Source organism: Plecotus auritus (assembly GCF_963455305.1).
Source record: "Plecotus auritus genome assembly, chromosome: 3".
In the NCBI taxonomy this organism is placed as follows: domain Eukaryota; kingdom Metazoa; phylum Chordata; class Mammalia; order Chiroptera; family Vespertilionidae; genus Plecotus; species Plecotus auritus.
Window position 1 is genome coordinate 150,687,186 of NC_137772.1, and position 13,308 is coordinate 150,700,493.

A 13,308-nucleotide genomic window follows, 5' to 3' on the forward strand; every position below is an offset into this window, starting at 1 on the left:
AAAATGCATATTAAAACAGTAAGAACAGGGACCTTTAGAATTACAAGTGAATATTTCTTTATATATAAGCCATGTAGTATTTTAAAATATAGTTTATTTGACTTATGGGTATATAATATGCCTTAAAAGCAAAGGATAAATTTGAGATAGTATTGCTCTAAGATCCAGACCAAAAACAAAATAGTTGTCAAATTATACTCTAAAAAAATAGGTTAAAAATGTTGGATTTTTAAAATTCAGATTATAGGATGCAGACTCCATGAAATTGTAGGGATCTGCAGCCAAGTTTTAGGAGTTCTAATTTTATTCTGTGATTTACAGATCATAAATAACACCCAATAAAGCTGCAGGAAAAATATTGACCTCTACTGATAATCACAGAAATCAGGTCTTTAGTTTCTATTTTCTTTTAGTTTTCCTAATCACTATTAATTATGTTTATTAAGTCAGAAAAACACTAAGATGTCCAGGGTTAAGTTGGTGATCAAAGTGGCTGAGGAACATCAGTTTATGCAGATGATGCAAAGGAAGATTGCAGTAGAAACTGGCGGTGTGGGTGTGTTTGGCTTTAGTTGCAGAAGACTCCCAGCTCTGCTTTTTTTCTTTGTGCTGGGCTGCAAAATGCCAGAGTATGGATTCTGTGCGCCTTTACATTTGGGAAGCTCTCTCATTCTGGAAAAAGCTGGAGAATGCATAATATCGCTGAACAGTACAAGAGCTTATTGCTTTGAGCAGATCCAAAGCTGAAAAACAAGCTCTTATCTCTTTTTTGGGGGTATTGCCTGATTAATTGATGCAGATAATACCTGAACCACTTTTTATATCTTCTTTTCCTCCAGAAAACATAAAGCACGACAAAGTATTTTAAACATCGAAATATTTCTATGTAAAAGCATCTTTTGAGTTTTGTCTTTCCTATATTGTCTCTACTCTTAAAAATGTATAGTTAGTAATATAGTGGTTAAATAAAAGAATGGTTAAATAGTAGAATCTTAAAAGCCTTTATAATAAAATTGTTTTAAAAATAAATGCTAACATAAAGCTTGAATATTTACATCTCAACTTTAATTTTTTAAGTAAAAACATTTTTAAATTTAATAATGTCAAGGTTTCATATAAGTTTGGTTTCTGAATCATAACTAGGGAGGGAATTTTAAAATAAACATTTCATAAAATCAAGAAAAAGCTGCAGGGTGTTTGCCATAAGATATATAACACAATTAACTATGGCTATTTGGTTTCCCTAGAACTTTGCATATTTATTGCCAGTTTATTCTGCCCAAATCCTGCTTCAACGCTTGCAAAGACTATAGAAAACTGATACTCAATAAATAACTTGTGTATTTCAAACCACCAATGTATTCTATATTTTATAAATAGTCAAGAAATGGTCACTTTTTTCATTAAACATGCCCAGGATAAGTTACATATACTAGTTATAAGGGTAATTATTACACATTAATTCTTTATATACTGTATATAATGACTTCTCTCATTGCTGACTTTTCAGAATTATCTTTTGCTGTAATATTCACCTTCTTTCCTACACCTGGCTGTTAATACTGGTTAGGTGTTACTATAAAGTTGAAGCAATGAACCAGAATATTATTTTTTTTCAGTGGGTTAGGCATGACATGCTATTACTTTCTATTTTAAACAATGATTTTAAAGCAAGCCCAATGTACTGAAGGATGGTAAACATTATAAAATACCTTACCTAAAAAAATATATGACATTATTCATTATTCTGTAAGCCATTGTTTGGCCATTCATTCATCTGTTTAAATTTACAAATTAAAAAAATATATTTACTTTAGTATTAGCTGTGTCTTAGTAAAAAATGCAAAAGGGATCTAAATAAACTAAACATGGCCCTTGCTCTTATTATACCAACACGAAATCAGACTCCAAGAACAAATCAGGTTCAATAAAGTTTTTAAGATACAGTATAACCATTCAGAAAACATCTATTGCAAAAATAGGAAAGTGTAAATGCATTACAGGTTCAGGCATATGAAGAATAAAAAGGGTTCTGAGACCTAAAAATAAAATTGCATACCTTCTTAGGCTATCTTCTATTTTCTCACTTTCCATAAGAACATGGATAATGAGGAGTTTTTAATTTCCTATGAGAAATCCATAGCACAATAATAACACCCAAACTCAACTTCAGGAAGAAAAGAAGAGGAGGTGGAGACTGAGTCTGGCCTGAAAGCACATACCAATATCTAAAGTGGGCGATGCCAGGGGAATGTAGCCCTGGAGGAATTTCATCTCAGTGTTTTTAGATATTTTGGTTATTTTTAAAAATAAATTTAAATTTTTTTTATTTTTAAGCTCCGATTTCACAGTGTTGGTTTGGATTAAAAAACAAGCATACGAAGGTAATAACTTGGCAGATCAGACTGGGCCTGTTATTTGTAAAGAGTTTGCAACCCCCCAGAATCTTTTGATTCAGGAATTCTAGAAGGTGATTTACACACTTTATAACAAGATACATATGAAAAATTTTCCCAGCTATAATTGGTAGAGGTTTTAATAGAGCTACGTGTGAAGAAAGAATTCTTCCAATGGGATTTGTTAGATTGGTGATTTTACAGGTAAAGTTTCTTTCCAACAAGCCATTTTTGTTAGTGTGTTTTAATATTTTAAAGCAAAATATGTAATTCCATAAATTGCATAAATGAGAGCATTGCAGTAAACATGGTTTATACCCATGTTTAATAGGAGCAGTATTTTACCTAATAGAGATAGTGCCTAATGTTCTTGCAAAAAAGGAAACTTTTTCTTCCTGAACATTCATTCTTTTTTTTTCTACTCCCCCCCCCACCATTTATTGAATTTATTGGAATGACACTGGTTAACAAATTATATGTGTTTCAGGTGCACAATTCTACAACACATCATCTATATTAAACACTAATTATTTTACGAAGGAACACCATGTACAGTTGTGTTAGTTGTGCAGGGCATACTTCAAATGATACTATATTGGGACACAGACAAAGTCTCTTCAAATTCAAGAAGATAGAAATCATATCAAGCATCTTCTCAGATCAGAATGGCATAAAACTAGAAATCAACTACAATAAAAAACAATAAAAACATCAAACACCTGGAGGCTAAATAGCATGCTATTAAACAATGACTGGGTTACCAAAGAGATCAAAGAAGAAATAAAAAGCATCATGGCAACAAATGACAATGAAAACACTACAAACCAAAATCTATGGGACACTGTGAAAGCAGTCTTGAAGGGGAAGTTCATAGCTCTACAAGCCTATCTCAAAAAACAAGAAACAATGGTAATAAATTATCTAACCTTACAACTCAAAGAGTTAGAAAGAGAGCAACAAGAAAAGCCCAGCGTAAGCAGAAGGAAGGGTATAACAAATGATACTATTACATGGATTATGATATAAATGGTGCTTTCTAGAACCACACAATTAACAACATTTTGTGATTTATGGTATACAATGTCCCTGGTCTTCTCTACTTATTTCAGAAAAACCATGGGTGGCTCTGTCTACTGTTTTCCAACTTTATTTTATAGTTATAGTCCAAAGAAATTTAGCAACTTGCCTGATGCCACATAATAATTACTCATATAGACAGGCAAGAATGCAAATCAACAGAATCTTTACCCAGAGTCCTTAAGAAGGCATAGAAATAATGACAAATTGCCTTTTCAGTTCCTATTTGAAAAGCACTTCCACAGATATTTTATCATTGTCAGTTAAATCTCAATGCATGGTAAGGAGGGTAGAGATAATAACTCCTCATGATCTTTAATTTTTCTGTTTATTAATTCTCCAAATATGCATTGTTTTATTACAGGTTATTTATTAATTGAAGTATATAATTTACATAATTTCTAATACAACTATTTAAATTTACTAATTTCCTAATAATATCACCTTCTCATGTGGCTTGATCACCTAACCATGTGGCTTTTCACACTTAACACCAGGACCCAATTTATCTCTAAATGTTGGCCAATAAATATGTGTATATAGTCTCTTTATTTTCATCTCTGTTCACATTTCATATTGTACTCTTAATACTTCTCATTTATGTTTACTAACTTAAATGAGAAGCATTTTTTAAATGTACTTCCTTTGTTCACAATAAACCTGCAATATCCAATATAGTAGCTACTTGACATATATGCTTTTTTAAGTTTAATTAAATTTAAAAAATTGACTCTCCTGTCACAAGAGACACACTTCAAATATCCAATAGTTATGTATGGCTACTCTATGATACAGTGCAGTTATAGAACAGTTTATTACCACAGAAGATCTACTGGACTCTGGTATATACTAATTAGCCATCTGTTTTATTCTACCCATGCTCTTTTTATTTTTGAGTTTTTCTTATGTTTCATAAAGGTAGTTTTATCCAAATTTTGCTACAAAATATTTAAAATTTGTGTATATTTAAAATCTATATATATAAAAGGCTAACATGCAAAGTGTCCCCACAGGAGTTCAGCCAGGAGACTGGGAGTTCTATCACTCACTATGATGTGCACTGACCACCAGGGGGTGGCGTGGAACAAAGAAAGGCCCCAGCTGGCAGCCGGAAGGCCCCAATCGGGCCTGATCACTGGCCAGGCCTAGGAACCCTACCCACGCACAAATTTCATGTACTGGGCCTCTAGTATGATTATAATGATGCTGCATCTTTTCATGTTAGATAGAGACTTTAGTTGCAATGGCTTCAGTTAGAATACATCTCCCTGTTAAGTAGTAGCATTGGCTCAATTGGAGGGATACTAGCTCTTAACATATTTCTCTTAGGCATTTTTTCCCAATACATTTTCACATTTCTCACTTCTTTATCTATTTGCTTAACTCAGTAGATTATCTAAACACTAATAGTGATTTCTTCAGTTACAGAATCTATTGGCAATTTTAATCATTAAAAGGAGATATGATAAGAAAAATATTGTCTCTGCTGGTGATAGTCTAATTTTGAGTAACTATGTAAAGCAATAAATATTAAGATGAATTTACAAAAAGAGGGATATAACATTTGAACCTAACAAAAATGAGTGAAAAAAAAATCAGTATTTCCCTTAATGTTTAATTGCTCAGTTAACAGCCAAGGCTGTGAACTTTTTATGAACCTTTCAATGCTGGATTAATAATTATTCATACTACTCAAGTCTCAGTGAAATTCAGTAAGCTAAATATACCTCACTCTTACCTAGGCATGAAAGAACCCTCCTATAAAAATAAAATCCTAAAGACTATTTTTTAAAAAAATATTAAATTATGTTAAGTAGACAGAAAACTCACCTTGATAAAAATAAAATATAATTTCACATATTGGGGAAATGACTTGACAAATTGGCATTTCTGTCTTAAGAAATAAAGTTTTAAAAATTATATTCTATTTCAGAAGATTATAAAAAATATCTAAGCTTTTGAAGCCTTTACCCTTTGGTATAATATTTTTTAAAAGATAAACTTTAAAAATACTATTAAAAAATACCGTAGAACAATGCAATGATCAGTCACAGCTCAGGGAACCAAACAAGGAAAACGATTCAATATTATAAAATTATGGTAGACCATACTACACGATTTCAGGGACTCCAAGTTATACCCCAACAGGTTTTGTGAAATTCAGTTTTCCTTCCATAAATGGATTATAATGAGCACACAAAAGTCAAGTGGAAGCTCAGGGAAGTGGACCACAGAAGAGCTATTACAGTACTTGCCAGTTTATCGGGTATGCAGTAGCTTAGAGTATTTCACTTACAGCCCTTGTTTCACTGTGCAACTTCTGTATAAATGTCAGTCTATTTAATCATATGCATTCCTGGCAAAGGCAGAAGCTTTTCCTTAACAGCCAATACTTACTGTAGAGTAAAGAGAAGAAGTGCTGGATACCAGTGACAACGAAGAGCCATGAACTGGGGAAAACAAAAGAGAACAAGAGGAAAATTGAAGAATCTGTTCTGAACACCATGTCTTTACTAGAGTGAAGAACAGAGAAATAAAATCATAACTGCTAGACAAAAGAATCCGAGAATAAGTCTGTTGTCATTTTTTTTTTGTACATAAAATGTTGAGACATGGAAAGAGTGCATACCTACCCCTTAAAGTACCTTATTTATCATGTTATAGAGGAAATGCTTTGCACGTATTGAAAACTATAAACGCCTACAGATTTAATAATCAGAAAAGAATAAAAACCTGAACTACAGTTGCCATAAACCTTAAAACTTTAAATAGCTTTATGTATTTTATTTTATTTGATTTTTATACCACAAAAATACATTTTCAATATTTTTCTCCATGTACTTTCAAGTAAGTAAGCATTTTATCCAGTTTGTTAGTTTATTATTTCTGATGAGTTGATTATGATTTTTTAAATGGAGAATCATTGTTCCTTTTGTAATTTTAGTGATAGAAAAATACTTATTATTTCAAGGTGGTGTCTCACTGAAATTAAGAATGGGAATTGCATGGTGTTTCTTATCCAGGTATATCAAAACACTGTCTCAATTAACAGAGTGCTGTATACATCTGGAAATCCAATATATTAAACCCAAAATGTGGATAAAATTGTACTTCATTGTATTTGTAGAAAAGTCCTTCACCTTTTCACTGTGGGATATTATCAAGTTATTTCTGCTTACAGATCCATTAAATAAACATTAGTTGAGTATACATAATATGACAGGCGCTTGCTAGATCCTGGGACTACAAAATTAATGACACTATCCTAGGAGCTTAAAAAGAAGTAGAAAGATACACAACTAAAAAGATGATTACAATAGAGTAATATAAGTATGATCGAGAGCAATGATGGGTACGACAAGAACACCTGGGAGGTGCTTACGCCCTGGTCTGGAGAGAATGGGGAAAACTGCAAATACTACCATTCAGTGAGACCTGCAAAATGTGTCTTTTTTTTTTAAAGCACATTCTTTCAACCTGGCATGAACTAGTGAGGTACACCAGAAAGAAGGTGAACAATGAATCTGGAGATCCATTTTCAGTTAATTTTCTGCTACTTTTGCAGTATTTCTGCCATTTACTGTATTACTTATGATCACTTAATACTTACAGGTCTATGATCTTAAATTTTGTGGCTTAGTTTCCTCATCTTTCACTGTGAGTATTGGGCAGTACATCATTAAACTCCCTTCTATCTCTCCAGCCCAATGATTCCTTGATTCTACACCACACTTTAAGAATTATAATAATTCAGTATTCAATGCATAGCCATCAAAAAGCCATCTTGCCCACTCAGGCTCTTATCCAGAGATGCAGATTATTTAAAACTCATAAACGGAAGGCCAGAGTTTCCCAGCATATGAACAGCATTCTGTTTGTAAATGAGGCACTCTAGAAATCCATCAGCATGCTTCGCAATTTATTTCTGCAGTATTATAAGAGGCCTGCCTATGAAGAGGGTGAAAGAACCATTTCAGAAAAGCAGAGACAACACTGGAGATTATTTATCTCTTTTTCTATCTGCACTGCAGTAATCAGGTGACTCTCAGGGTAGAATCCATTCTTTCTCACAGTGAGCTCAGTGGTTTGGTGACTATCTCAAAAGCAGTGGCATCTGTGGTGAACTGATTTAGTGCCAGCACCTTAAGTGCACAGTGGTGACCTGAAAACCCTGAGCTAATTTTCACAGCTGCCTGAGCTTTCAATCACAGATACTTTAAATAAGAAGGTAGGGAGGGGACAGAGAAAGGAACAAAACTATTCTTTACTTTAATTTCATCCTCATAACAAACCTGCAGAATTACAGGTGCAGAAATTAGGGGTAATAAAGTTAGGAAATTTGCTCATGTTCATTCCACAAATAAATGGGTGGCCAGAGTCTTAAGCCCTAGTAAGTTTCAAGATCTGAAGTTCTTTCTTTTATACATAATTATTAAGGAATAGGAGAGTATGGACAATTTAATGTTTGATTTTATTCTAATCAATTTGAACTTCTACATTTAGTTTCATTTTACCTTTAACTGATATGCTTTATAATGTGAGTGCCACGTTTCCTTTATGAGTACTTAAAATCACTCATTAAATCAAAGAGGAAAATCTCCCAGTATTATTATCAACTTTGACATTTGAGGTTTTATAGTTTAGAAAATTATATACATTTGAAAATCAATTAAGCCTCCTGAATTTTTTATAAAGTGTTCATGTAGCACTTTACAACTACAAATAAATTTATTAGGACAGGTGAGAATTTCATTGCATTAAATAAGGAAATGTAACTTATAAAGCAAAAAGTAGATACAATATGAATTATAAAGTGAGATGATATAAAACTAGCACAAGAGGAAGTTTCTGAGAACATGGTAGTTTCATAAGGTAAGTTTTTCTGATTCTTATACCCTTATGGCCCTTTAACAGAGATGTCAAACAAAACATTCACTCTGACATTTGATATGTGAGGGCAAATAATCTCTAAAATTATGTAAATTTTTGCATGAGAATTTATTCTGAACTATTCTATAGTCCAGTATTAATCGAAACAATTTCTGGCATGTTTCCAAATACATAAAGAAAGAAAAATAATGCAGACTGAAACTTCTTCAAGCTTCAGGGCTCATCAAATAAGCGTTTGCAACCTCCTTTATTGACTCTTCAGGAATTCTTGTGATGTGATAGTTTTAATCTCAGAGTTAAATAAAGTAACTTCACCTTTATCTCCCTCCACACCTACCTTCTTCCATGCTGTCTCGAAAGGAGCCTGAATGACTGATAGCACGGGGCCTTTCCTCCAGAGACATGGCACTCCCACAGAGCTGGGAGTCATCGTAGAGGTCGAAGGAAGAGTCTTGTGCTGGGATGCTATTTGAGCGCATCATGCTGGGCCCGGGAAGGTTAAATTGAGACAGATTTGTTGGACTCACTGAAAAACAAAGCACACATAGCCTGTTATTATGGGGCTTGGGTGATAAAACTAGCAGGTTGATAGAAAGTGAAAACGTGATTCCGATTCTTATGGAAGCATAAATCTATAGGGTGTCTCTATTTAAGATAAGCCAAGAGTCTGCCTCTGAAATGGTCACTAACAGGTGCAGGGAGGCCCTCTTTTATCCTAGCACTTTCATGAGAGCAGTATGTCAATTACTAAAGTAATCTTAAACAAAACCAGCAAGTTACCTCTATTGTTCATGCTAGAAATATAATAACATGACATTTTCAGTTAGCCTATGAAGAAAAGATTGTCTTCCTAGAGTCTGCAGGTTTTTTTAGAGAAGAATATACCACTTTAATGGGAAAAGCAAAATAAAAAAATAAAAGAAAATATAAGAAATCTAAATTTCCCAAGCTTCCAGTCTTTGCCTAGGTCTCTTCCAGCTAAGATTCTGTTTCCGTGAGTATAGAAGAAAGGGGTTAATTCTGAATAGCTTGAAGGGTGAGCAGAGAAAGTGGGGTAGAAAGTCATTCAAGGTGGACAGACCCCTGAAAGCACAAACATAGATACAGAGCACTTCCATAAAAGGGTGTTTAAACATCACTCTGTATGCAGAACAGTCCACCAAACACATAGAACTTGGTAGTTGCAGGTTGATAGTAAATCTTCTACACGGTAACCCTTGCCCAAGGTGGAAAACCAATGTGAGCAATTGTTATCACTCGTGGGAAGATGACAATGAGTCTTACAAGGTTTGAGATGCCTCATTGGGGCTGTTATCAATCATAAAGTTTTATCCAAAAATGTATTTTGGATGGAAAAAATTGGATCTATTAAATAATAACTGGCATGTTTAGACTTCTTACATCCTTCTGTTTATACCAATGATTTTATATTTTATACAACTGATTCTAAGCACAAAGTAATCCAATGGCTAAGCTAGTTAGTGATTTATTTTTTTATCATATTTATCCAAATTTTTTCGCAGTGCATTAATTTAATAGAAAATGTCATATGCATTTGAGGGTTTTAACTTTAAAACAGTGAAAGAAATTATCTTGGAGTCATAAAGTCACATTTTTAAAAATAATTATTTCTATTTTTCTACAAACAAGATGATTAATTTGTTGTAAGGGTTTTTAAATACATTTTAAAGAAAATACAAGGAGATGTCCTCCTCCTTTTGAAGTGTAAAAAATCCCCTAGGCTTAGAGTCCGGTGTTTGGAACCAGTGATTGTCTCTGCTTCTTACTAGTGGTGGGGTTTCTTTTCAGGTCTATGCCCCTTGGGATCTTAGACTGTAAAATAACAACCTATGTCAAGTTGTTGTCATGAGCAACAAACTGCATAATATTTGGAAATTATTTCATGAACAGTAAGCAATCACACAAATAAAAGTACTCTTAGGGTGCCTTTATCGCTTCTTTAAATAAATAATTTTTGGGAGAGATATAGGGGCTCCTTTGAGGGTGGGTGGTGAAAGGACTGAGGTGAAATTGTTGTTTTAGACTATTTTACCCAAGTTTGAGAAGTGGTATTTTCCTGTTGCAGAAGCTGACATGGCAGAAGGGGAGACCAGAGGTGACTGGCTGCCGGTGTCCTGCAGCCCGCCGGTTGAATGGGAGCGCAACCACTCTTTGCCCTCTTCTTGGTTGGCCTGCCGCGATGATGGGGTGTATCTGCAAAACAGCACAGCTGAGACACTTAAGCACATCTAAAGGGGCAAAGCAATAGCAAGAGAGGAAAGCAAGTGAGAGGAGCTTATTGTTCAGACTAAACAACATTCTCAAATAGATTGAATTGAATTATAAGTGCTTAGTTCTTCCAGATGATTTGACACCATCTGTTTGAATCTCACAGGGAAATGAAAAGAGAATTTTGAAAAAAAAGTATGCTTTTGTGAGATATGTAGTTGAAAATTAAAAACAATGAGCAGACAGCCGAGTTAATTGAGAAGGACTCAATAGCACAGTGCGTAGGAGGGTTCGAAAAGGATGAAACATAGACTGAAAATGGTGGACAAGGGAATTGGAGTGATTGTCATAGAAAAGCAGAGGGAATGAAACATAAATTAACAGCTCTCTTTTTTTAAGCAAAGGAAAATATTTCTCTGGTTAAAATGCCACTTGACATCATATCTAGATTTTTTTTTTTTTAAAGAAGGAGGGAGAATGTTTTTACTTTATTAGAAAACTAGAGGCCCAGTGCACAAAATTTGTGCAAGGGGCTTGGCCCTCGCAGCTGCAGCGGCTTATCTCGGCCCTCACAGCCCTGGCTTTGTCCGGAAGGTCGTCCAGAACGACTCCAGTCTAATTAGCATATTACACTTTTATTATTATAGATACACTATAGAACAGAATCTTAAAATGGACTAATTGCAAGCTGTTTGCTATTGCTAAGGAACTGGAGATAAAAGAGATACTGTGGAAGACCTATTGGGCCAGTACTCACTTTCACCAGAATAAGTAAATTCTTAGCACCAAAGAGCAATCAACTTTTTATGTTCATATGGTGTCATAGATCCTTTATAGTTCATTCTACATCTCCCCCTCAGATAAAAGTGTGCAATAATGGATGGGCATGAATTATATTTCCTTTTTACTTTTTATGATGAACTGAAAAGTTATTTTGAGGTTATGTAACACTTGACTAATTAATATTTAAATTAATCTGATAGATATAAGCACTCTTAAAAAAACACACAGAAATTAAAACTCTTGAATTTTTACCAAAAGGATTCATTAAAAATTCATACCTAATTATAGTATTTGTCCTCTGATGATGAAAATATATTTTTCTTGCTTCAAATTAGAGCATCCTTTCAATATTACCTGGCCACATCCGTACACTATATGGGATTTGAGGTTTTGCAAACATATACCCCCAAGATGCAAAAGTTAGGGAAGTTAATTTTAATTTCCAGAAGTGATTTCTGCATTCTACCAAAGTTGCTGTCCCCATAAATGGTATTTACATTGGATTTAATTTGGGTCTTGTCCTCTAAGAGCTTCTCTACCTGAGGGCTATCTCACCTACTTCTCACACCTGAGAAAGGTTTAAAAGTGATATCATCCTCCATATCAGGTGCTTCACTGCAAACAAACAAAGAAAGAGGAAGAAAGACAGCACACAAAGTTTAAGTAACAACAGAGAAAGAAAGGCAGCAATTGTGCCAAGAGAATATATACCTTAGTCCCTTTTTGGGTAGTGTATTTCTGTCAAGTTGTATGCTGTTAAAACAAAGAAAATCCCTAAGGACATAATGTAAACAAAACTTCCAAGTTACACATCCAACAAAAATGGTTCTCTGTTTGAACTACACAAAATAAACTTTTTGAAACATATATTTAATGCTTAACTCTTTGGAAAAGGACTGCCAAAGGTGACCAGATGTCTACTGTTGCAACACATGTGTGCTCCTTTCTAACCCATTTCCAATCAATTACAATTTAGTGACAGGATTGTTAGAACATAGGTGAAATCGCATGTTAGGATAATTCCTCTCACTATTCTATTTACCTAATAGTTTGTAGTTTTTCTCTCTCCATGCAACTGACTAGACTTCTGCTATGCAAGAGAAACATAGAGGTGGAATCGAGATAGACTTGCTCTATTAAGTTAAATTGACAAGTTCTAACAGGCAGAGAAGATACAAACATTATTTAGTATTTATTTTTGTATTCAAATTACTTTTAATAAAAATAAAGGGAGATTTATTCCTATTTTCATATAAGAGAACAAATAATATATAATAAGCATCTGCTTGAAACAATGTACCTGGCATCATTTATTTACATATTTTAATGAAATTAAAATATAACATTTTTTGGAAATTATAAATTAGGTATTTTAAAGGCTATATGTTTATCATTATCTATTTTAAAGAATTCTCAAAGGAATTCTCAATTGGTTGTAGAAAGAGGTGAAAGAATGTGTCTGGAGAAATGAGAAATGGCTTCTCAAAAATAGGAAGAGGATTTCAACAATTAAGTGGGACAGGTCTTGAGATTTCTGTTGCAATCTCTGGCATGTGGATAACCAAGTAATACAATTAATTTGAATTTGCAGAATTATAGCTCTCTTTCATTAGAACCTCAAATGATCAAAATTAAATACACAGGATATATGCGTAATGGGATGACATAGCATGAATGAAATTTAATTTACATTGACTTGAATTTTAATCACTCAAAATCAAAGCTAAAATGTTTTCTTCTGTGTGTACTCCATTATTTGGCTCTGCAGTAGAAAGCATCCAAAGGCATTCTAAAACTTTAATTTTATGTTTTTGGGAGTGTCCTCATTAGGTAATTACCATGTTATGGAGAGGCCAGTTCTAATATATATCTTGACTATAAAAGCTTTTTTGTAGGGTGGCTAAACAAACAAACAAAAAGGAATCACAATGAA

The 13,308-nt window shown here is 33.6% G+C and overlaps 1 protein-coding gene across 2 annotated transcripts in view; it reads right to left on the reverse strand.

The window, feature by feature from the left end:
- NAV3 (neuron navigator 3) overlaps nucleotides 1–13,308 on the reverse strand; it is a 607,457-nt gene that overhangs the window by 76,041 nt on the left and 518,108 nt on the right. For both annotated transcript variants that reach the window (XM_080659233.1, XM_080659232.1), the window contains exons 17-20: nucleotides 12,087–12,128; nucleotides 10,417–10,577; nucleotides 8,701–8,889; nucleotides 5,871–5,923 (exon numbers count right to left, since the gene is read on the reverse strand). In XM_080659233.1, the coding sequence (XP_080515359.1) occupies nucleotides 5,871–5,923; nucleotides 8,701–8,889; nucleotides 10,417–10,577; nucleotides 12,087–12,128 (445 nt within the window). The remainder of the gene's footprint in view (nucleotides 1–5,870; nucleotides 5,924–8,700; nucleotides 8,890–10,416; nucleotides 10,578–12,086; nucleotides 12,129–13,308) is intronic.